The 24,721-nt window shown below is 43.5% G+C and overlaps 1 protein-coding gene across 1 annotated transcript in view; it reads right to left on the bottom strand.

The window, feature by feature from the left end:
* The window catches only part of LOC135207607 (tectonic-3-like), a 118,965-nt gene that overhangs the window by 61,090 nt on the left and 33,154 nt on the right, over positions 1-24,721 (bottom strand). Inside the window, 2 exon segments of the mRNA XM_064239476.1 lie at positions 11,639-11,798; positions 21,863-21,996. Of these exon segments, the coding sequence (XP_064095546.1) occupies positions 11,639-11,798; positions 21,863-21,996 (294 nt within the window).

Genomic DNA, 24,721 nt, shown 5'->3' with positions numbered 1-24,721 from the left:
GATATGTCACCGATACTTTTTAGTGCGGCGAGAAAGAAATTCGCGCTTGCGCGCCTGCGTAACGATTGTAAACAAACACCTTGATCTGTGAACTCCCAGCATCCCCCAAGGCGCGTGATACAGAAGTTTTTCGGCTGGTGGGCCTATAAGTATTTTTTTGTGAATTTTTAAAAAAACTTTTGTATGTCGACGTAAAATATGTCCAGTCGGCACCCGAGAGACAAAAAATGTCGACGTAAAATACGTCCACATCGGCGTTTAAGGGTTAACTTGGCAGATACTTCATCTCCTAGGTCATAATCTTGTTAGGGAGAACTTTTTCCTCTGGTGTTTGTCCTAACGTTAAGTGCTGATCAGTTGATAATGAAATGGGACCCTTCCTCTTAATAGTTACTGCTGATTTTGCTGACACTTTCTTTATATCAAGCTCCTGTTTTGAGAAAGTAGGAATTTTTTTGCTGCCATTCTTTAAGCATGTTGGATAGCTGGGTTTAAAACATTATAAAAAATTTTCTAATCTCATGGTCACAGAAAATACAGGCGGTCCCCCGGGTTACACGGTTTCCGGCTTACGACGTTCCGAGTTACGACGCTTTTTCTTAAATATTCAATGGAAAAATCCGTCCTGGTTACGACGCTTGTTCCGAGGTTACGACGCTGACGCTTCCGACGCTCCGAGTTAACGACGCTTTTAAAAAACGCATACTATGATAAAAATCCTTTATAGTTTAGCACAGTATATTAGTAAAAATAAGTTTCTGGTTAGATTACAACAAAAATTTTGAGGTTATGATGATTTTCGACACTTTTTATGTCGTATTTTTCGATGCTTTTTAGTGACGCCTCATATGCGGAACTAGTTTCCGAGCGAATGAATACATACTAGCTTGCGGTGCGCAAAGTTTACATATAACAGTCCAAAAGCGCAAATAATGAAAAAATCATTGCTTGTTTCCAGTAATAATAACAAAACAAAGTTTCTGGTTAGATTACAACGCAAATTCCAAGTATCCAAAGAGAGACATTATCCAGTAATTTGATCAGAGAGAGAGAGAGAGAGAGGCGTCTTCCGATGCTCCGAGTTAAGGACAGAGAAGTGTTCGTTTCATTAAACGGCCTCTGACTCATGCCAGTAAATGTTTTGTTGATACTAATAATATAAGCCTATTTAAAGATACGTTTACTTTAATTAGTCTATATGATACGTAAATAGTAATCAACTGTTCTTGTAGCCCTCAAGATTTGGCAAAATCGAAGTATCCAAAGAGAGACATTATCCAGATAACTGGAACTTTGACATACGAATTTAATTTGTTCCGTTACCATCGTCGTATATCAAACAGTTGTATCTCAAAGCATTTTTCCCATTAAAAATAATGTAATATGTATTAATCCGTTCTAGCGGTATGAAACCACACCTAAACACAGCTAAATTACATATAATATACACAATTTATACACAAATAAACGAGTAATAACACATAATGATAAAATAACATAGCAATGTGATAAATGATAATAAATGTTAATAAAATCAAATTAAAAAAAAGAAAGGAATTTTACTTACCCACAACGAAAGATAACGTGAGGCCAGCAGGGGAGGAGGTAGGAAGGGTGGCAAGGGAAGGGCGATTTGTTCTCTTTTTATTTACGTAATGTACACTAATAACTACGTAATAAACACAAATGAAATAACATTGCTAAACTAATTTTTATTTATTTATTTTTTTTAATCAGTTCGTAGTTTGAAATAATGGTGATGCCTTTGGAAGGTTTTTATAGCTTCCTTCTGCTTGATGATCGTGGATATTGTAGAAGGATTTCGACCATACTCGTTGCCAAATCGACGATACGAACGCCACATTCATGCTTTGCTATAATTTCATGTTTTGCTTCCATCGAAATCATTTTCTTGGGTTTTTTCTTATCACCTGCTTTGTCTTTAGCTCTGAGACCCATGGTTAATAATAAAAATAGACAAAATAACACGAAAATAGGCGCAAATACAACGAACTAAACAACGACGTGTAAACATGCAGCACCAACAAACAAACAGACGAACGCCATTTATCGGTCGCCTATACAACCAAACACTCGTAGCAAAATCGTATCTCAAATATTTCGTTGTATATCAAAGCTTATATTTTCGCAAATTTTCTGTTGTATCTCAAAACGTTCGTATATTAGGGCAATCATATGTCAAGGTTCCAGTGTAATTTGATCAGAGAGAGAGAGAGAGAGACGCCTTGGCGGCAACAATGGTCTCGGGGATTGACGTAAAGTATATTTTCTGGGCTCAGCTCGTGTCGCTGCGCGAAATATCCTTTAATCTATTATTTCTAGGGTAAATGTACTAACACATACCAGAGAATAAATAAAATAAAGAAAAAGGTCAGTATCACTGACTCGCTAACCCTCCAGGAGGGTGTCGGTATGAACACTAGGCGAGTGAGACACTACCACGAGCCAAATGCCAATAGAAATCTCCCACTACAAAAACCCTCCAAGAGGGGAGCCGACCCACAGAGTGAGCAGCTCGTACTACTACTACTCCATCCCATGCTGCCGACTGCTTGCGCCTCTGGTGGCCCATCCTTTTCAGTTAGCGCACACAGTCACACGTGTTATTTTTCTCTCTGTGTTTTTTGTGCCCTTTCATTGGATTTATCTATAATGGAGCGTGCAGCTATCGCAGCAGCTAAGTTAAGTACTCAGTATTTACGGTTAGTTGGTTTTTTCCGGCCCTGGACAGTATTTGCCGTTTTTTAGGTATAAATACGAACTCCGGGTCGGAAGCATGGCAGCATGGTTCTGCCTCGTGGTGGGTTCGTTCTTGGTCTCCCATACCTAGAACATCCCCTTATTTATGTACGCTCTATATTATTATCCGCTTTACTTAGGGTAACTGTCTACTCAGGTTTGTCATGCACGCATGTCTTTTACCTATGTAGGCTTCCTTCTATCCAGACCCTAGTCCAGGTTCTTAGTATCGGCCTCTGACTAGCTTTGAGTGGTAGACTTGCCTTCGGGTTAGTCGTACACTCCTGGATTTTTTCTCCTGCTATATTGCTTTCTTTCTTTCATTTTTTTTATTTATTTATACCATGTATTTTGTTATAGTTAGGTTAGTTAGGCGTCTGGCTTAGCCTAGGTCCTGGCTCATTGAGCCTATACTACGCTCATCAGTTCGGTTGCTTCCCTATAGCATCTCTCTGATCAGTTGGTTTTTTGGCCCAGTGGCCTATATGCTACCGCTTTTCAGTTCAGTTGCTTCCCGATAGCATCTCTCTGATCAGTTGGTTGTCCTAGGCTTAGTTGTCGTATTTTGGTCTTACCGCCTCGTGGTCACTACGTGATCACGGGACAGCCAGAACCGCCGCCTTCCCAGTTCCCCCCCCCCCCCTTCCCCCCTCTCCGCTCTTCCATAGAGCCGGGGTGGGCGGGGGTCGGCTTGCCCATTGCTCGCATCCGCATACCCGAGCCTGCCCTCCCTCTCCCCTCAGCGGAGGGGTAGGGAGTCGGGAGCCGACCCAACTGGTCCCTCAACCTCTCCCGGCTCTCCGGTCCCTGGCCGGGTGGTACGTAGTTGGAGGGGGGTACTGGGCCTCCTTTTTTTTCCCCCCCTCCAGTTGCTTACTTGTCGCTCCGTGACTAGCTCGAGCCTGTAATGTCTTCTCGACCATTTCCCACCTTACTAGGGCCGCCTTCCCTGATCGGTAGTCCTGGTATCTCCAGCGGAAAGATGTTAGTCCACCCAGCAGAGTGGACCGGAAACATACAGGTGGGTCACGGCTAACCTTACCGTATTGCCTGAGTTACTACACTCCGCTACGGCACTGCGGACTTGGTCCGGTTCGTTTGTTGTGTTTTAGGTTTAAGTTAACTATAAGGTTTATCTTAAGTACCTTAAACCATTATTCCCCCTCCCTACATGTTTCTTACCAGGATCTCGTTCCGGGATTATAGCCTATTCTTCCAGGCGATTGCCAGGGAGGGGTTTATGCCCCAAATTTTTTCTTTTTCCGAGCTCCCGGCAGTGCAACGGAGGAGTCTTCTGTCCTTTAGTCTGTAAGTGATTGCCTTTTTAAGAGTATCACATTTGTCTTCCCACTTACAGGCCACCAACTGTGAGCATACCGGGATGCGCCGCCACACTTCAGCGACCCATGTGGGACACGAAGTTTTGACCGGTCCCATGCTCCATGCGCGACTTCCAGCACGGGGACATCCTAGGGTCTGGTACCACTGAGACGTGTACCATATGTTAACGATCTGGTGAGCCTAGCTTTTGGAAGGGGTAAGTAATTACCATCTCCAAGTAGTCTGCTCCTCCTTCTAATTTTAGTGCTTAAGTGTTTTCATGCATTCACGTTATTTAACTTAAGGCATCTAGTTTAAGTTTATACTTTAAAGTTTTTAGTTTTTAAGTGATTGCTTTAAATCTCAATTTTACGCCCTCGCGTTCCAGGGCCCGGCAGTAAGGGATACCGCACTGGCTACCCTGCGGGCCTGGGTCGGCGGTGGTTTTGGGAAGGGAAAACGCCGCCCAAGGGTATGCCCTCATCATCCTTGGAGAAACAGTTGGCAGTATTAATATTCCACCGGAGGCAAGGCGACAGGATAAACGTAGGACCCGGTACCGTTAGAGGCGGCCCCGACTACTCCGTTCATCCAACAACAGCTGGCCTTGCCTCATTAACTGATCAAGACCAGGATTATCTCCACGGACCGGTCGCGACTCTAGATATTAAATGTTGAAAGCCTATGGTAGGTGTAGACGACCTGTTTGGTCGAGGTAGGTAAGTGGTTGGACACCCAAGGGTCACCCTTGGTCGTAACTGTTTCTTTCCTTACGCCTGCAAAACCTCTCCAATCCTTCAACGCTGTTTACGGGTGATGAATTTATATTTCTCCTCCTGACGCTTCGGGTTAGAACCTAATGGTGCAAAGGGTAAGTGAATGACCTTGGACTAAAACGTCAGTCAATCGTTCTAAAGAAGACGACCTCGGCTTTCCATCCTCCTTCCCCCGTAAGTCTCCGGCTGGGAATCCCGGAGCAGGGGACAGGTCTAAAGCTTCTAGCTTCGCCGGCTCTAATTCCCTCCGAGGAGTAAAGTCCTCCAATGAGAGAGGGATCTCGCAACTCCGGCAGAGTCACCAGATTCCGCTACCATTGGTTTCCGATTCAGAGCCTCCCTCCCCTCCACCTACTCCAGCAGCTGCGTCCCGGCTTTTGGACTCCAATGCTGGGCCTGTTTTGCAAACAGGTGGGCGACCTAGGTTGGGTCCCCTAGAAAGAGTAGCATGGAACAAATGATCTTCTCGTTTTGTCGGATAGGAATGTTACTTCCCAAGACGCCATTATAGGCCGGGCTGAGAGAAAGCGCCATAGAGCCTCTTCCTCCACTGTTTCCAACACAAGTGGAACTCCAGCTTCCTCCGTATATGACTCCCACTAACCGTCCCCGTTACTCTGATGAACCAAACCCATGGAGAGTAGCGTTCATACGCCCCCCTTCCAGGACGGTCCTCAATCTCTATAACCGGAATTTTGCGGGACTCGAAGAAATAGAGGAACTTTCCGAGTTTCTAACCAGGAAAGACCCACCAGCCTCCAGTTCATAGGCTTCACGCAACGGCTCACACCTTCGGACTATGGTTCGGGACGATAGGGTAATTACCAAAGGAGAACAGTCCCTCTGATTCCACGAGACAGGCCTCAGAGGAGAATGGCTCAGGTGGGGTTTTTAAGGACAATGGATTGTTGTTCTAATACCTAAGATACAACCGTTTTAAGAGTCCCCTTTTACCCAATTTTTCACAATGGATGAGAGTACCCCGCTCCCGTTCCTGACCAAGATCGCGAGGTCGACCATCCCCAGCGGTCCCAGAAGGGGGAAACCTATACCTCAGTTGAAGGAAGGCAGATCCCACATCATCCGTTACTCCCTCAGTTGGAGAATTGTGGGAAGACTTGCCGAACAACAAATTCTCAGCTGGCAAACTTCAAACCGGACTGTGCTATGGGAGCAAGTTTTTTGGTTGAAAAGCTACCCAGGTCTCCCAGATAGCCTTATTCATGGCTGGAATTTTAGACAGCGAAATCGCGACTAAGTCCAGATCAATTAACTCTATGGCTATATGACCGAGGTAGCACCATGGCCTATGGATCAGAAACGCGATTTTTAAGCTTCATGACCAAATCCCTTACTCAAACGGTAACAGTCAGATATGTTTTGAGTTGTTTGCCACTGCTTAGAACGAATTGTAGGAAGCATGTCCTACAAGATGGCAACCATTCGGCATGAGTCCGAATAGGTTACTCTCGTTCTACAAAATCTGGGGAAGCAGAATCCTCTTCCCAGAAGCCTCATTGGTAAAGGAAGTCCAGTCAGATGGCTACGAGGTTGAAAACCAGAGCCTTAAGGGACCGTTGGGGCCTTACGGATAAGAGGATGGCAAGACCCTGACAGCTAAAATGGTAAGCGGGACAGAGGAAACCCAGGCGTTTCACCAACCTTACCAGGAAAAAGCACCACGCTTTCCTTCCCAGCCAAGTTTCAGCTGGTGGCCAATTAGTGCAGACAGCCCAACATAATCCACCCTTCTGAAAGGTCAATCACAGCCAATTGTTTATGTGATATCGCCCTCAGCCTCAGCCCTCCACCTCTTACGGCCATCTCTCCCAGCTTACAATACAGGCCTTCGAGAGTCAAGCTCACAGAAGTTAATGACCGCTCGGGTAAGGGAGAGGCAAGGAGGTTAAGCGTTCCTTTTCGTGGGAGAGGATCGGGTAGGGCCCCTTTAATAGGGGAAAGCACTTCAGAGGAAGGTCCGAGGCGGTTACCAGAACCAATGAAGAACTTCAGGTAGGGAGGGAGGCTGTTTCACTTTCGCCACCGGTTGGAACTTCAGCCAATGGCGGGCTCAGAGCATATGTGGGTCAAAAGGTCTGGGTTGGAGCTTGGTTGACGAACCCACCTCCAGCAGACCATTTCCGTTCAACTGCCTTCCAAAGAATTGAACAGAGTACGCGGAGGACCTTCCTTCAGAAAGGAGCTATATAGCGAGAGTCAAGAGATTAAAAATTTCAAGGTCGCTTGTTCAACGTGCCAAAGAAAGGCTCACAAAAAAGAAGGGTAATCTTAGACTTGTCCCGCTTAAACTTAGCCATCCGCTGCGACAAGTTCAAGATGCTCACGATCTCACAGGTGCGGACCTTACTTCCCCGTGGGGCCGTCACCACCTCTATCGATCTTACAGACGCCTACTATCATATCCCTATTGCAAGAACCACTTCCGTCCGTATCTGGGTTTTCAAGATAGGAGACCAGACATTCTCCTTCAAGGTAGTTCCCTTCGGACTCAACGTGGCACCCAGAGTGTTCACGAAGCTAGCGGAAGTGGTAGTGCAACAACTCAGATCACAAGGGATTATGGTAGTAGCGTATCTCGACGATTGGTTGATCTGGGCCCAACAGTCGAGGAATGCAACAGAGCTACACTGAAAGTGATTCAGTTCCTGGAATATCTAGGCTTCAAGATAAACAGGACCAAATCAAGACTCACTCCAGAGTCAAACTTTCAGTGGCTGGGCATTCAATGGAATCTATCCTCCCACACTCTGTCGATTCCATCAACCAAAAGGAAAGAAATAGCGAAGTCAGTCAAGCAATTTCTAAGTCACAAACTAGCGTCAAGGAGAGCTCAGGAAAGGATCCTGGGTTCTCTCCAGTTTGCATCAGTGACGAACGTCTTAATGAAAGCCAAACTGAAAGACCTAACCAGAATCTGGCGCTCGCGAGCAAATGTCAGGTCCAGGGACAAACTATCCTCAGTGCCTCTGATTCTAAAGAATCGACTTCGGCCGTGGGCGAAAGTCAAGAATTTGTCAATGTCAGTACCCCTTCAGTTCCCTCCACCAGGGATCACCATCCACACAGACGCGTCCTTAAGCGGCTGGGGAGGGTATTCCCAGGTCAAAAAGGTTCAAGGGACTTGGTCACCTCAGTTCCGTCAGTTCCATATAAACGTACTGGAGGCAATGGCAGTGTTCTTGACTCTAAAAAGGTTGCGCCCACCAAAGTACTCCCACATAAAGCTATCCTGGACAGCGCAGTGGTAGTACATTGTATAAACAGAGGAGGCTCCAAGTCACGTCATCTAAATCACGTCATGATAGCCATCTTCTCCCTGGCAGACAAGTTCAGTTGGCATCTTTCCTCCACTCACATAGCTGGAGTGAGAAACGTCATAGCAGACGCCCTATCCCGATCAGTGCCCCTAGAGTCGGATGGTCACTGGGACAACAGTTCGTTCCAATGGATCCTTCAAAAGTCCCAGGGCTACAGTGGATCTCTTCGCATCCCAAGCGAACCACAAACTACTCCGTGTTATGTAGCCCCCAACCTGGACCCTCTGGCCTATGCCACGGACGCCCTGGCTCTAGACTGGAACAAACTGGAAGAAGATTTATGTCTTCCCTCCAGTGAATCTTCTCATGAAAGTATTAAACAAACTCAGGACATTCAAGGGTCAAGTGGCTCTAGTAGCCCCAGACTGGCCGAAGAGCAACTGGTATCCTCTAATTTTGGAGCTGGGCCTTCGTCCTCGGTTCGGATCCCCAGTCCCAGGCTCTCCCAGTCAGTACAAACGAAGACTGTGTTCGCTTCCTCAGGGATTCTCAAAACCCTAACTTTATGGATTTCATGAAGTTTGCGGCAAAAAGAGATGCGAATATTGACCCTCAGAATATTCTCTTCTTGGAATCCGATAAAGGGATTCAACTTTGAGACAGTATGATGCTGCTGTCAAAAAGTTAGCAATCTTCCTGAGAGAATCAGATATTAGAATCATGACAGTTAATTCAGCTATATCCTTTTTCAGATCCTTATTTGAAAAAGGTTTAGCAGCTAGCACGATTACGACAAACAAGTCAGCTTTGAAAAAGATATTTCAATTTGGATTCAACATAGACTGACGGATTCCTACTTCTCGTCTATTCCTAAGGCATGTGCTAGACTTAGGCCTTCTGTAAGGCCTACGTCAGTTTCATGGTTCTTAAACGATGTTCTAAAACTGGCTTCCGAAACCGATAATGACACATGCTCGTTTATAATGCTCTTAAGAAAAGCCCTATTTTTATTAAGCTTAGCTTCAGGAGCAAGAATTTCAGAACTGTCGGCTTTATCCAGGGATCCGGATCATATTCAATTCTTCCCACAGGGGAAGTCCTACTTTCTCCGGAACGTAGCTTTTTAGCAAAGAATGAAGATCCTTTGATGAGGTGGGAACCTTGGAAGGTACTACCCCTTCCACAAGATGTATCCCTTTGCCCAGTTTCAACCTTACGAGCCTTTCTGTCCAGGACCTCCTCATCCTCATCGGGTCCCCTCTTTAAGAGGGAGGCAAAGTGGAACTTTATCATTAAAGGCATCAGGCAACAAATCCTGTACTTTATTAAGCAAGCCAATCCTGACTCTTTCCCGAAAGCACATGATGTCAGGGCAGTAGCCACCTCAATTAATTATTTCCAACATATGACTTCGATGAGTTGAAAAAGTATACCGGATGGAAATCGCCGACAGTGTTCAAACGTCACTACCTTAAGTCCTTGGAAGCTCTGAAATTTCCAGCAGTAGCAGCGGGTAACATAGTTTCCCCTGACTCTAGCTAATTTGTAGTAGAAGATTCAGTCTCCTTTCTACCTGCCTCACCCAACAGTTCGTCTATTCCTGCTTTGTTCATTTGCATTCACCTTGTGTCTTAGCTGCTTTTATGATGGTGTAGTGGGTGCCCCTTATTGTTTGGCTAGGGACACTCACAGATGATTATAAACATTGATCTCATGGATGTTACCCCCTTATTTTTATGCTAGGGGATACATCGTATTATAATGGTTACGGGTTTTGTATATTAAGTCATATACATTCCTTTATATATTATCATTGTTGATTGTTTTGTTTATCTGTTTATATTAATTGCTATTATATTTTTGATACATGCTTTTACACAGATATCATTTGATACATGTAAGCCATTTTACCTGTATATATGTAAATTACCTTATGTTAAGAAACATGATTAGAATTAAGCGTAATTTAAGCATATTTCTAATTTTATATCACTGTGTATATGTATCTTTTTAGCAATTATATTCCCTTTATATTTATCTTTTATTTGAGACCTATTCTGATTTATTTTATTACTTTTGTTTACAATCTTGTGCTATTCTCTGGTACGATTTCGCGCAGCGACACGAGCTGAGCACAGAAAGGGAGGGATTTTGACGTAAGGAAAAATCTATTTCTGGGCGATGTGGCTCGTGTCGCCGAGCGAATCCCACCCTACCCATCCCTTCGCCCAAGATTGTCTGCTAACTTCAGGATGGCCACCAGAGGCGCAGCAGTCGGCAGCATGGGATGGAGTAGTAGTAGTACGAGCTGCTCACTCTGTGGGTCGGCTCCCCTCTTGGAGGGTTTTTGTAGTGGGAGATTTCTATTGGCATTTGGCTCGTGGTAGTGGTCTCACTCGCCTAGTGTTCATACCAACACCCTCCTGGAGGGTGAGCGAGTCAGTGATACTGACCTTTTTCTTTATTTTATTTATTCTCTGGTATGTGTTAGTACATTTACCCTAGAAATAATAGATTAAAGGATATTTCGCTGGCGACACGAGCCAATCGCCCAGACAATAGATTTTTTCCTTACGTCAAATCCCTTTTCTGAACAGATAGGACAGAGAAGTGTTCGTTTCATTAAACGGCCTCTGACTCATGGCAGGAAAATGTGTTTTTGTTGATACTAATATATAAGCCTATTTAAAGATACGTGTACTTTAATTAGTCTATATGATACGTAAATAGTAATCAGCTGTTCGTGTAGCCCTCAAGATTTGGCAAAATCATCCAGGTTGAACATAAAACTTCAAGAATGTAGTGTCATCAGAGGATTACAATAGTTTTTTACCTTCAAGAACCAGCATTCTTTATGAAAATAACTCTAGGTTGTACATAAAACTACAGGAAACAACATGTAGTGTAACCAAAGGATTACAAATAAGGTTTTTTATAACTTTTTATTAGTTTAAGACATATTTCCAAGCGTCGTTCCGGCTTACGACGATTTTCGGCTTACGAGCGCTCAAGAACGGAACCCCCGTCGTAACCCGGGGACTGCCTGTACAGGCAGTCCCCCATCGTCGTAAGCCGGAACATTGTAATAAAGCCTAAGAAAACCTTACTTTTAATGCTTATGGTGCATTGAAAAACTATTTTAAACTGCATTCTTATTCCATTTTTCATCAAAAAAAACTTCAAATATTGATTATTTTGCATTTTAGGTGTCATATTTCATCTGCCAGATGAGTGTTGTAGGCGTCGTAACCCTGAAACATGCGTCGAAACCCTGGAAATAATGTCTGATGAATATAATTGAGAAGCGCCTTAACCTCGGAACGTCGTAACCCGAACCTGTCGTAACCCGGGGACTGCCTTATCTAAAAAAAAAACACTTAGAATATTTTTCATAACAATCATTTTATTTAATGGTATTTAATATTGTACTGTATGCATAAGAAATTTTGACTGCATATACAGAGGACCATCTCTTCTTTCCTTTCAGATGAATGAGAATCTTACCTACAGGGAATGATGTGCCATTTCTATCCAATGCCCATATGTTAGTGCCATCTATGTAAGGCTCAAGTGAAATGGAAGACGCTTTTTCCTGTGGAGCCCACGAGTAAGAACGTATCTTTTCCCTCTGCAGGCTTTGAAACTCATCAATAGTGGTTGCTCCCTGCAAAAAATTATCTGAATGTAATGTTACTGTAGAAGACATCCAGGCCAGAATCTATGTACTTTCTTACTGTAACTTGGTAACAAAATATTAAATAAATAAACTAGAACACAGAATATTTTACATTACCTCAAGTCTTAAAGAAATTGTTTATAATGGTGTTTATAATTTAAATAGCCATGATGGTGTTTAACTTTATTTAGTCATAATTATTTTTATCTAAACATAATGGTGCTTATGGTTTACCTAGCCATAATGATGCTCAAAATTCAATTAACCATATGCACTTAGTGACTGTTCTCCAAGCCCGTCCAAAATGCTACAATTACACAACCTACAGACCTGTTCCTGTTGCACTTTTTATCCAATCCAGCTCACCACCATAACAAACACAAAACAGACAACCCGAACAAACAAACAACTAACGAATGTTCTCGCGACCTTTCAAAACCATTGCTTACTGCTCACCAACGCCCCACCACTTTCCCTGCCCCTCTTCTGGGCATCTTATGATGCTACAACAACAACAATAACAACGGTTGCACATTTTAAACAGAAGTGTACTGCTTAAAAAACATCTAATAAAATAACAAAATAATAATGGTTAAATTCATAAAACTAACAGATAATCATACTTCTCTCCTTTTCCTTTTCCCTCCCCTCCAACCTCTTCTTATCCTCATATCCTCTAATCTCCATTATTCTCCAATTCTTTGCCCTCTAAGTATTTTTTAATATTTTCCCCTGAACCTCCTGCTTTAGTTCAATACACCAGCTATTTGATACTTTCCTTTATCCATCTCACCTCCTTTATTTCTCCAGATTCTAGTGTTTCTTGTAATGCTGCAATATAAATTTTTAATATCTTACTACGTACTTACTCCTGTACTTGATTTAACTGCAGCCATTTGTGTTTTTACTATCAGTTTTTAATCAATGCTTCAGTTTCTCTCTCCTACTATCTCTTCCCACAAATGTTTGAAATACTATATTAACTTCTTCTATGTCTTCCCCCACACTCAGCGCTTCTGCTTCAACGGTGGATTTTGCTACTCTTCTGGATTTTCTGGATTTCCACCATATGGGACTTCTCCTCATACCACCTGTCAAGGATTTACATATAACCCCAACCCTTTTGTTTGACCATATTCAATACTATTCCCAAATGAAGCATCTGCATAGGCTTCCCAATAAATCTTTTCTTCTTCTAACTCACTTATTATCACTTCTCCTATTATATTCTTAATTTTTCTCACTATTTTAATCAGCTTTTTCATCTCTTGAGTCATTCCTTCTTAATTGCTTTACTTAATTCACCCATATCATATGATATTTCTGGGCATGGTATGTAGCGATACCCAATTCAACTGTCCTACCACTAATCTATACAGTGTTCCCCCCCACAATTTTCATGGGGGATGTGTACCAGATCCCCATCAGCGAATAGCTAGAATCCACGAATAGTTGAAACCCCAGTAAAAATGTTATATAACTACCTATTTTGTTAGTTAAAATTCAAGAAAAACCCACTTAAAATGTTTTATACACTTTTTTTTAATAGTTTTATCACAAAGTGTATTTTATGATGAAATTGATAAAAAAAAGCAGGAATTTGATGATATTTCTCAGAAAAAATACTTCAAATATGTGAATTTCCTGCAAATAATGGGTAGGTATGGTCCACAAAGAAATCTGCAAATACATACATGAGTCTGCTGTACTCTGCTAACTCCTTTGTCCTAACACACTATGCCTGTAAATCTCTAGTTTTCTGGTTCTCTTATAGAATTTATATATGTGTCACCACCAAATTAAGACAGTCTATTATCCTTATGTTCTACAATTACTCTTGGTGTGGGATGCTGCCACATACATCCATGTGAGAAATGGAATGAAGGGGTGACAAATTAAATCCATAGTTCTTTAAAATCTTGTAATGAAGAATAAAAGACATCAAGACGACAGTAGCGGGAAGCAGGTCCGCGCTTGTCACTACAATGACCACTGGACAGTAACTGACTATGCATATGGCGGGAAATAAAGGCAGTGTTGACACTCTAATTACATTGTTGCCACGATGCATAACGAAATAGTGGTCTTACAATACGTGCAACGAGAAAATATAAATGGGAACATAAATATAATTCTTATAGAATAATACAAAGTAAATGTACAAAATGTTCATAAACTGTACGTAATTAATATACAGCATAACATTAAATATCTACACCTCCCTCCCTCCCCCTTTACGCTCGTAGCAGTGTCTCGAGCGGAACATTAATTCCTGTGAGCTAGTCGAGGTGAATGACGAGGGACATTGGAGGGTTCGAATGATGGCTCTCTTTCCTGGCCAGAGCAAGGGGACACAGGGACTTGGGGAGAGGTGTCATCACTCATATTAGCCATTGGGCGTAAATGTCTTCGGTTTCGAAACCATACACGACCACTTGGAAGGCGTATTTCATACTTTCTTGACATTCCGCGGCCCATCACGATGCCGACCTTGTCCATCGAAGCGTCGTTGAGTCCTGTATCCTAACTCGTTGGCCGATGGTGAGCTTTGGGTAGAGGGCGGGCATGAGAATTGTAAAGGCTCATGGCTTGGTCGGTTTGGGCAGCAGTACGACGGTCGTAATCTTCAGTCTTGGTTTGCCACTCCTCTGTGAATGATCTGGGGTGAGCCGGAACACAAGTACGGAGAGGATGGCCATAGAGGATCTGCGCAGGGGAGCGTCCAGCAGGGTTTCGGTGTATTCCGAAGCGCCAGCAGTCCTCTATCAAAGGCTTCACAATCTATGTTCCCGGATGGGGCAGTCTTGATGATAAGGTGGTTTTAACAGCTTTCACTGCAGCTTCTGCGTGTCCATTAGCCTGAGGGTAATGTGGAGAAGTGATGATGTGATGAACTCCCCAGCGGTCGGCAAATTGCTTGAAGTCGTGGCTGGAAAAGGTGGGGGTCCTCCATCAGTTCGTAAGCGAAGTGGAACACCAACCTCGCGGAAGAAAACACAGAACATTCTTGTAACTCTGGCTGCAGTTGTGTCACGTCCACAGGGAACAACCACAGGCCAGCCTGAAAGTCTATCGGCAATAACAAGGAAGGATTTCCCTGCTACATGGAAGAAGTCAGCTGACACACTTTCGAAGGGCCGGGATGGATGGTCGTCACACATGTAAGTTCTTGTTGCTGACTAGGGAGAAGCTGTTGGCAGGCCTCACAGCTTTCTACTTTACTCTTGATATCTGCATTGATACCTGGCCAGAATACTGTCTGCATTGCACGACGTCGAGTAGCTTCAATCCCTCGATGGCTGTCGTGGAGTCGATCCAAGGTGCGTCTACGGAGGGCTGCAGGGATGACGATCCGGGGTCCATACAATACTAACTCTCCATCCGCGTAAAGGTTGTCCCGCAGCTTCCAATACGGGAGGGCGGAAGCGTGGAGATCATAGCGGTTGGTAGGAAAACCGTTGGAGACGTAGTGAACGAGACGACTGTAATCTTGATCCTGGGATGCGGCCGTGCGGATTTCTTGTAGAGGACTTGTCTTCTTCGATGATGGGTCCTGTTGCCTGGTCGTCAGTGGAAGTGCAGTGCTGGCAACGATACGCCTGACATGTGCAGTCGAAGTGGTGCACTCCTCTTCATCTTCTTAGGTGTGGGGCGACTGGTTGGGGAGCGAGACAGGGCGTCTGGTATGCAAAGTTGTTTCCCTGCGCGCCATACTGCAGTGAAGATGTAGGGGGCCACTTTCATCTTGAGGCGCTGAAGGCGTGGATTCTCAATAGCATCTAAAGTGTAGTGATTGAGAATTGGTATCAAGGGGCGCGATGGTCAGTCATTAAGGTGAAATGTTGAAGTCCAGACAAGTATAGACGGCACTTAGCTACAGCCCAAGTGACTGCAAAGTAGCTCCAGCTCTATGGTGGCGTAGCGAGTCTCTGTATCCGTAAGGAAACGAGAGCCACACTGGACGAGACGCATCTGACCTCGGCCGTTATCTTGAAGTAGGGCAAGCCGAGACCGTATAGGCGTGAGGCATCTGTTTGTAGAACCACAGGCGAGGCAGGATTGAAGGGTGCCAGGACAGGTGGTGAAGTCAGAGCTGTCTTGACTTCTTAAATGCTCGCTCATGGTCGGGCGTCCAGACGAATGAGTGTTTGGGGCTCATAAGTGGACGTAGGGGCTGTGCTGCTGCTGCGATGTCTGGTGTGGAAGTCAGCAAGTTGATTGACGAGACCCATAAACGACCTGACGTCTGTGACATTGGACGTGTCGGGAAGTCGCGTATAGCTGATACCTTGTTGGGGTCTGCTGCAATACCATCGGATGATAAGACAATAACCGCAAAAGTTAACTTTAGGGGCGGCTACAGTAAATTTCTCCTTGTTGAGGGTGATGCCATACTGACGCATCTGGTCAGCATTTGGTGCACGTGTTGTAGGTGGGAAGGGAGATCCTCGTCGGAAAGGAGGATGTCATCTACAACCTTCACACAGTTGGAAACACCTTGTAGTGCTATATCTCCATGGAGGCAGTATGCATCACCTGTTTGCTGAAAATCCCATCGGGCCGCGACAGTGCTGGAACCTTCCATACGGAGTTATAAATGTAGTCAGGTGGCGGTCCTCTTCTGCCAACTCCATTTGCCAATAGCCATGCAGGGCATCCGCTGTGGTGAAGTACTTCGCAGTAGGAGAGATGTTGCGGACGGCGTCATGGGGTGTAGGTGAAGGGTGTGTAGGGCGGGCTACCTGAGAATTTAGGTGGGTGTGATCCACAGTGATGCGCACACCCTTTGTCCTTGGGTACCAAAACCATGGGGATGGCACCATTCAGAGGGTTCGTCGCCTGCTGGTCTGATGATTCCTTGTTGCACCAAGGAGTCAAGTTCTTCTTTCACTTGATCTCTGAGAGCAAACGGAATGGGCCTGGGTGTATGCACAGCGAATGGTGTAGCACCAGGTTTCAGGTGAATCCTCATCGAGGGCCTGCCATTTTCTTAGTGGCTGGGTTTGTAGATCCTTCTTGGATATGAGGACGTCGCTGAAGTGCTGAAGAAAATAGTCCTTAATAGCTGCGGGCGATGTCATGGCAGAGGCAGGAAACTGAGCGCATCATGTTGACATTGTGTTACCTTGAGGATGGGCTTCGGGAATTCCAGCGGACACTATGGCGAGAGCTCGGCAATGTTCACGGAGAGGAGGGGAGTCTGGATATCCAATCATGAACATGTATGGTTGCTGAGCAAGACTTGTTGCCAAGACGAAGTGTTGCCTGGAAGCATCCTACAGCCGGTGTCATGGGGATCCATCTGCTGTTACAACGTCTGTCATGGGTGGAGGTTCGAGCCTTGTCCGAGGTATGCGGAGTGCATCCAAATGTAGGTGCCAATCACTGTGATGTCTGCTCCTGTATCGGGGATTAAGCTGGATTTTGTGCTGATATATCGCCCAAATGACAGAGAGACAGTGACTGGTGTGGGGGACTCGCTACCCAAGTTATTACCCACAAAACAGCAGCTGGGATTTGACTTATTAGGAGGAGGTAAAGCTGTGTACCCAGTCTGACTTTTCTTGGTCGACCTGCACATCTTCTCAAAATGTCCCCTGTTTCTGGCAGGTCTTGCACTGAGCTTCCTTAGCAGGGCATTTCTGAGTGCGGGGCCAATGACCCGTTGCGTCCGCAGTTATTGCACGATGCACCCGTGGCTGGGCATTGTCCGGAATCGTGCTTGCGAGAGCATAATTGACAAGGTCACTGTTAGGAGGACTGGTGAGAACGTTGGGTCAGGAGATCGATGAGAAGTCCTCTTCTGTAGACGCTGGTTCTTCTTGTATGGGATACTGCATTGACCTGACTAGGGGAAGATGCAATGGCTGATGCAGTCGCACGTGTAGATTCGTAGGAGCGGCAGCATGTCACGAACTCTGCGAGGGTAGATGAGGGTTGGAGGGGGATAAGGCGTTGTATTAACTCTTCGTCTCTCACACCCATCAAAATTACCATCTGCAATTGCCGTTCGGTGCAGGAGGTGGGGTTGCCAGTGCATAAGTCCACTTCATCAGCGAGATCCTTGAGGCGTGCGTAGTAGTCTGCAAACGATTCTCCGACAGCCTGTTTGCAGGACAACAATTCCCTGCGTCGTAAGCTTCATTTCTGAGGCTGCGAAAGTGCTTTTGCAGTGTATCCAACACCTCTGTAAGGGAAAGTGATGTGTTGGGGAGGGATGCCCAGTGTATGCGTAAGCAGGCGCTGACGTCCTGGGAGACGCAAGTTCTCAGGTGAATCAGCTGGGAAGTTTTGATGTAACCTATCAAGTCCAACTAATGCTGCATAATCCTCAAAACGGAGTCTCCATTGACGAAACACTTGGTAAGTTGCATCTTGTTTGCAGAAGAGGTGGGGGATGGACTGTAGGCTTGCTAGGAACTGAAGGTGTATTCTCTGAGAAGCCAGGGGTGGGGGGAACAGGTTGTAACAGGAGGTGCAATCATGGGGGTTAGTTTTTGCCGGGGTTTGCGATGCCGCAATCTGTCCTGATAGCAAGGAGAAAAGAGACATGAACCGCTGGTTGTCTTCCTTGTCTTGATTGCTCCATCTGTAGTCTGAAGTTCTGCTCATCTTGTCGTCGTCGGTCTTGCTCTTGCATGCTGGAAGTTTGCAGAAAGTGTATAAGATGAAGTATGTCATTATTCTGGTCTCCTGTCCTATTGGGAGTCAGGGGAGGAGGGAGAGTGGTGCTGGTATCTTCATCAGCAGTGGGGAGGTGCACAGGTACCTCGTCTCTCATCAGACCCTGCGTTTGAATCTCGGCCTGATCCGCTGTCTGCTCCTCTGTCTCATCCATTAAATCAATTAGCTGTTTTCCTCTTGTTGAGCCATGTCGTGTTCGGTGTCGTAAGAGAGCTTGAGATCAGTAGAATGCCAGAAAATATCCAAGTCGCTGTATGTAAGCGAAAGAAAGCACTTTGGATATTTAAAAATTACAATGTTTGTCAGTGCGCTTGTGAAATAAGCGGCAGTCGGGTGGGGTGAGTGAGTGTTGCGAGCTAGCGACCAGAGGGGAGGCGGTAGGGGTGAGAGTGCCTCTGGGGGAGCGCCTCGGGCCTCAGTCACCATCGATGCATGACGAGGGGAGGATGTATGGTGGGGGCTCCCGAGAAAACAGGCGCTAGAGTTCAAATGTCCCGAAGAAAGCTTGGCAAGGACACTTTAATATAATGCAAACACAACACTATAGCACACTGTCACTCTAACCCTGCACTGCCACAACACTGTATCACTCTTGGAGACACTGTAGTAAACTGTCGTTGATATCTTGAGTCACTGTAAGGAATCCAATGTGCGAGACGAGAAGAAAGCGGCAATGGCGGCGTCTTCTTGGAGTTCATAACGTGCGGTTACTCACTGCGCCATGTGTGGGATGCTGCCATACATACCATGTGAGAAAATGGAAAGAAGGGGTGACAAATAAATCCCATAGGTTCTTTAAAATCTTGTAATGAAGATAAACAGACATCAAGAACGACAGTAGCGGGAAGCAGGTCCGCGCTTGTCACTACAATGACCACTGGACAGTAACTGACTATGCATATGGCGGGAAATAAAGGCAGTGTTGACACATCTAATTACATTGTTGCCACGATGCATAACGAAATAGTGGTCTTACAATACGTGCAACGAGAAAATATAAATGGGAACATAAATATAATTCTTCTATAGAATAATACAAAGTAAATGTACAAAATGTTCATAAACTGTACGTAATTAATATACAGCATAACATTAAATATCTATACAACTCTTATATACATATACTTAAAAGTTTTACTTTCTTGTTCTTGTACTTGCAATTTCCCTTTCAATTTCCCAATTGTTTCCTTTAAAAATCCCTCTGTTCCTCCTTAACAAAAGTCATCAACATGTGTACATAAAATACCATTCAATTCTCCAAAAGAATATAATATTAGGTTCTAAACTACTACTCTCACCTTTACACTCCTCCACCACTTTTACCACCTTACAATACCATGCCTTTGCTGCATCCTTGAGCCCATCAACAGCTTTCTTCAATTTCCATAATCCACTCTAACCATCTTCACCAGGTGGTTTTAAAAATATCTCTTGTATTTCATCACCTTGTAAATATGCAGTTATTACATCTAATGTTTAACATATCCAAATCTTTCAATTTTCTTATTGTTAAACAAATTTTTTAATTTCAGCATTGCATGTAGGAGCAATCTTTTTTCCCATTCTGCCATCTATTCTTCAAAACCTCTGGGTATCAATCATGCTTTACATATCCTTCCCCCCCGGCCCCCCTTACCTTTTCAGTTAGTACTATCCATCTTGTACATAAAGCTTTTTGTCGGACATCATTTATCTCCTTATTTACCTTGTTTTCTCTCCAACTTTGTAGTTCTTTTAATTTAGTGTCAATTGCACTTTTATTTTCAACTCCTAACTAAACCTCTTCTTCATCTTCAATTTTTTCCATATGACGTATCCGCAATCTCTTATGTTAACCCAGCCCTCGTCACCTGACTGTCAGTCTTGTACACTGAACGAATCAGCCCAAGATCTGCTTGATCTCTTTCCTGCAAGACTTAATATAGTCCATTCTTCTGCTTGTTATGTAGTTTTGTTTATAGCTCTAACTCTATTTCCCTTTTTTAATTTAATTGTGTCTCTTTCTATAAACTCCACTTTTCCCTTCATCTTCCAGTGTTTCCTCTGCCAAATCTCTTTCTATAGCCTCTTCTCTTCTATATCTGTAGTCCTTCAGCCCATTACCATCTCTTTTCCTTCCTGCTCATCTACATTCCCTTCCTTTGGTGCACAGGATTTGTCTTTCACAATATCTGTTTTATCTATTTTAGGTATCTTTTCATTTTCTGGTGATAGTCTTTGAACCCTAGTAACATGTAATGTAGCTACTCTCTCAGAGAATCCCTATGTCTAACCACTACCATCTTACTAGATACTTCCACTACCTGAGCAGGTCCTCTCCATTCATTTTCATTTTCTCTCTTGTAGAATATCTCATTTCTCACTACTGCATCTTCAAATTCATGTTCTCTGCTGTTTTTGATTCAAGCAATTATTTTACTACAACACAGTTTTGATAAACATTCCTCTGGTTTCATGCACTGCATTCAGTGTATCCCTTACTATACTTTCCTCCATGCCCTTCTCTCTGCTGGCAGGACTTGAACTCTCTTCTCCCACAAATTTGGCAAAGAAGGGTTTTTTCCAAATACTAACTGGTTAGGCAAGAAAACATTACTTTTTAAGTAGTTCCTGGCACCCACTACTCATAGCAAAGTGTTGGAGGATGTTGCATGCAATTTAAGCCCAGCAAAGTCTGGTTTTGAAAAATTCAGAAAGCTAACAGGCATACATAATGTGCCTACTTTAGTGATTAAGGACATTTTTGCAAAGTGGAGTGATTACAAAAATTTTGTGGAGAATTATCATCCCAACAAAAATGTAGTAATCTGTGTCCCCACCATGTTTAATGACAAAGCCATATTTCACTTTAGGCAAATTTTAAAGATACCAGAAACAAATGTCTCTGGACCAGTAAAAAATTAAAAGAAGTAACCCCAGTTAGATCCTTGATACCTGAAGTCCTTCTGGAGGGGGATTCCCCTTCCAAACAATAGCCTCTCCTTCCTCTCCCCTCCTCTCAGTCTTCCATATGCTAACAATAGTCTTCCATTAAGATAAGACAGATATTAAATATTTATTCATCCATTTCATTAGTCATTTATATTTTTCATTGTTTTCTGTATGTAAAACTTTGTTTATTCTCTATACAATGTATTTTTTTTTAATATTTCTGGGTGTCTGGAATGCATTAACTGGATTTACATTATTCCTCATGGGAATTATTGTTTCGGATTTTGTACGTTTTGGACTTTGTGAGACGTTCTGGAACAGATTACATACGAAAACCGAGGTTCCATTATATCAAATAAATTTTAGTAAGTTACAAGGTTACTTTAACATAAGAGTATTAGCACACACTGTACATGTAGGCTATGTTAAAAACATACCTTTACTGAGGTGTACGTTGTTCGTAGCATGAAGTTGTCCGTGGCAATGCAGAAAACACCAGGATGGGTGAAGGATACAGAGTATTCTGTGTGGTTACTAAATATGATGTGCTCTTGGAAGCAATACCTGGAATCTGTTTGGAAAAGAATGAAAAAAAAGTAATTTTAAAAATGTTCATAATTCAGCTATCCCTTATCGGTTCACCTATGGAGTTACTATTTACTTCTAAACCCATACTCTTGCATTACACTCACTGTGAACATTTATTCTCTCACAAGTCACTGCAACTTCTATTCACTAACTGTAAGCACCTACATCTTCCACAAGATTCAAGTTTGACTTTTCTTACCAAAAATTCCCTCCTATTTAAATAAATACTCAGCCCACAATTTCAAAGGCCCATGAGCATGTAGATATGTGATTTAGAATTCTGTCTAAGCCACTTAATTGGCCCTATCTTCATCATTATCTATGATTTTGCGAGCTTATTTGAATGTAGACTCAGTGCCTCAAGACAGTTTTTGTTTAATTGCTTTCTATGAACATTTAACTGAGCTGTTAATTAATATTCTGGCACTATGGATCTCTGTCTCATTGGTATGTTCATGAATAATAATATACCAAAATCTAATTGTCTAACCATATTTAAATTTAGCCTCAAAGGGCCTATAAAGTCCCTGAACCTCTATGTAGAGACATGAATAGTATGTCCATTTGAAAGCAACTCTCCTTGGTTTCTATAGATGCGTTCAAGTTCAATTTGATACCTTATTTTCCATACCTTGAGAAAACATCATTTCTGGGCTCAGCCGTGTCGCTCCCGTGAAATATGTCTGCTTTAGCACTATTTCTAGTAAATATTGCTATAATACCAGAGAACTGCTAAATTGGACATGTCAGAAGCCTCTGACTCGCTCACCTATATAAAAGGTGTCGTATAAAAACTGGGTGGGGCGAGTGTTAAACACTACCACAGCAACCCTCCAATTAGCCTTTTCCTCATCAAAAGACCCTAAATACGGGGAGCCGACCCATAGGTCACACCTAGCTACCCCGTTGAAGGCGGCTGTGACGTCTTACTTTTCGATAGCCATTCCATGTTTCGCACGTTCGAATATTACTATTTGTTCTTTTATTTTTATTCTGGTTACGGATCGTCATCTACCTCTTCACCCAAGTTAAGTACTGTTTCCGCCCTTTTTCAATATTTAGGGAGTGAATTTGCCTATCGTTTTGCCTTTATTTAGGATTTTATTAGGCGTCACTTTTAAATAGGGGGCGGGCGGCAAGTCGCCTTTACGGCTTACCCTTGAATTGTACCGATTTACGCTTGAATTGTACCGACTTCGAGTAGTCTTCCTCTCTGCTTGTAACATGTGATATTTCAGTACATGTATGTATGTATATATGTATATATATATTATATGTATATATATATGTATGTATATATTTATTTTATTTATTCTTGGGTGGCAGTTTTTAGTCGATCCGATTTCCATTTATGTTTGTAATTTTTCATTATTTTCACGTTTGTTTTTCACGGGGTCTTCTTTCGAGCACGTTTCTTTGTTTCGTGCTTTGACCGTTTTTATCCACCGTCCTATTTCATTCAAGAATTTTCCCTTTTTTCTTTTCGTCAGCTTGCTGTTTCTTATCGTTTTGTCAGTAAGCAAGTAGTTTTTCCCCTTTTGCGCCCACTGTTATCGAGTGGCCTTCATTGCGGTTTTATATTTTACGACAGTTTATTTTCATTTCCCCCGTGTTTAAAGCATGATTTTATTTCTTTTAGCTTAAGTAATTGATTTTATTTTGTCTATGTATATTTTGGATGTTAGGTCGGTAAGCCTACTTAGGCTATGCCTGCGTTTTCCTCGTAATCTTTTATTGCGAGGATACGCGATCACGTGATCGTCACCCCATCAGCCCTCCTTCCCTCCCCTCACGTGGGGCCCCAGTAGTTGGGTGCTCCTCTCGCCTCGTTGTCGCTGACAGCCGTTCCCATCAGCAGAGGGGGGGGTGTAGAGGGTCCTCCAGGACCTTAGGTGGGTGGGTGTCGCTTCTCAGCCGACCGCCACCTCCGGAGTTGTTGATTGCTTTGCGTATTCAGCCTCGGCTTCCGTGGAGTTGTTGCGCTCTGCTTCTTTCAGCTTCCGGAGCTTACATCCATCCGCCTAAAACATTCCCTCTCCGCATAAGGCGGATTTAGATTCAGGCCTCTCCGTTAGTCGTTGAGGGCTATGTTTACGGAAGTTTCTCTTCCGTAGGCGGAGATATTATATTTGTTATTTTATTTTCTCCCTTTTATTTTATTTTCTTTCTTTTTGTTTTTGCCACGGAACTTGCGAGTTCATGTGGCCGTCCCGGGTTACTTCGTGTACCCCCCACTCCGGGTCATACAGCTCCGGGTGGTTTTAATTATTATAGTCCCCGGGACGTAAATATATGAATATATATATACTATATATATATATATATATTATCCTTTCTTTTGCCACGGAACTTGCGAGTTCATGTGGCCGTCCCGGGTTACTTCGTGTACCCCCACTCCCGGGTCATACAGCTCCGGGTGGTTTTAATTATTATAGTCCCCGGGACGTAAATATATGAATATATATATCATATATATTTTTTATATATATATTATTTCAGTTCGGCATGCTCCGGCATATGACATTATTATCATAATAATCCCTATAATTTGTGCAATTGTTCTCATATATTATTGCACTAACAGGCCACTCAGTGTTCTGGTTGCCGATCTACAGGATCTGTGCAACCATAATGTTTGCCGGAACCATGCCCCGTGCGCAGTATTGCTTACCGGTTCCGTAGTCTGGCATCACGTAAACGGCTTTGCC

Source organism: Macrobrachium nipponense, chromosome 32, assembly GCF_015104395.2.
Source record: "Macrobrachium nipponense isolate FS-2020 chromosome 32, ASM1510439v2, whole genome shotgun sequence".
In the NCBI taxonomy this organism is placed as follows: Eukaryota; Metazoa; Arthropoda; class Malacostraca; order Decapoda; family Palaemonidae; genus Macrobrachium; species Macrobrachium nipponense.
This window is presented reverse-complemented; position numbering and strand designations above follow the sequence as displayed.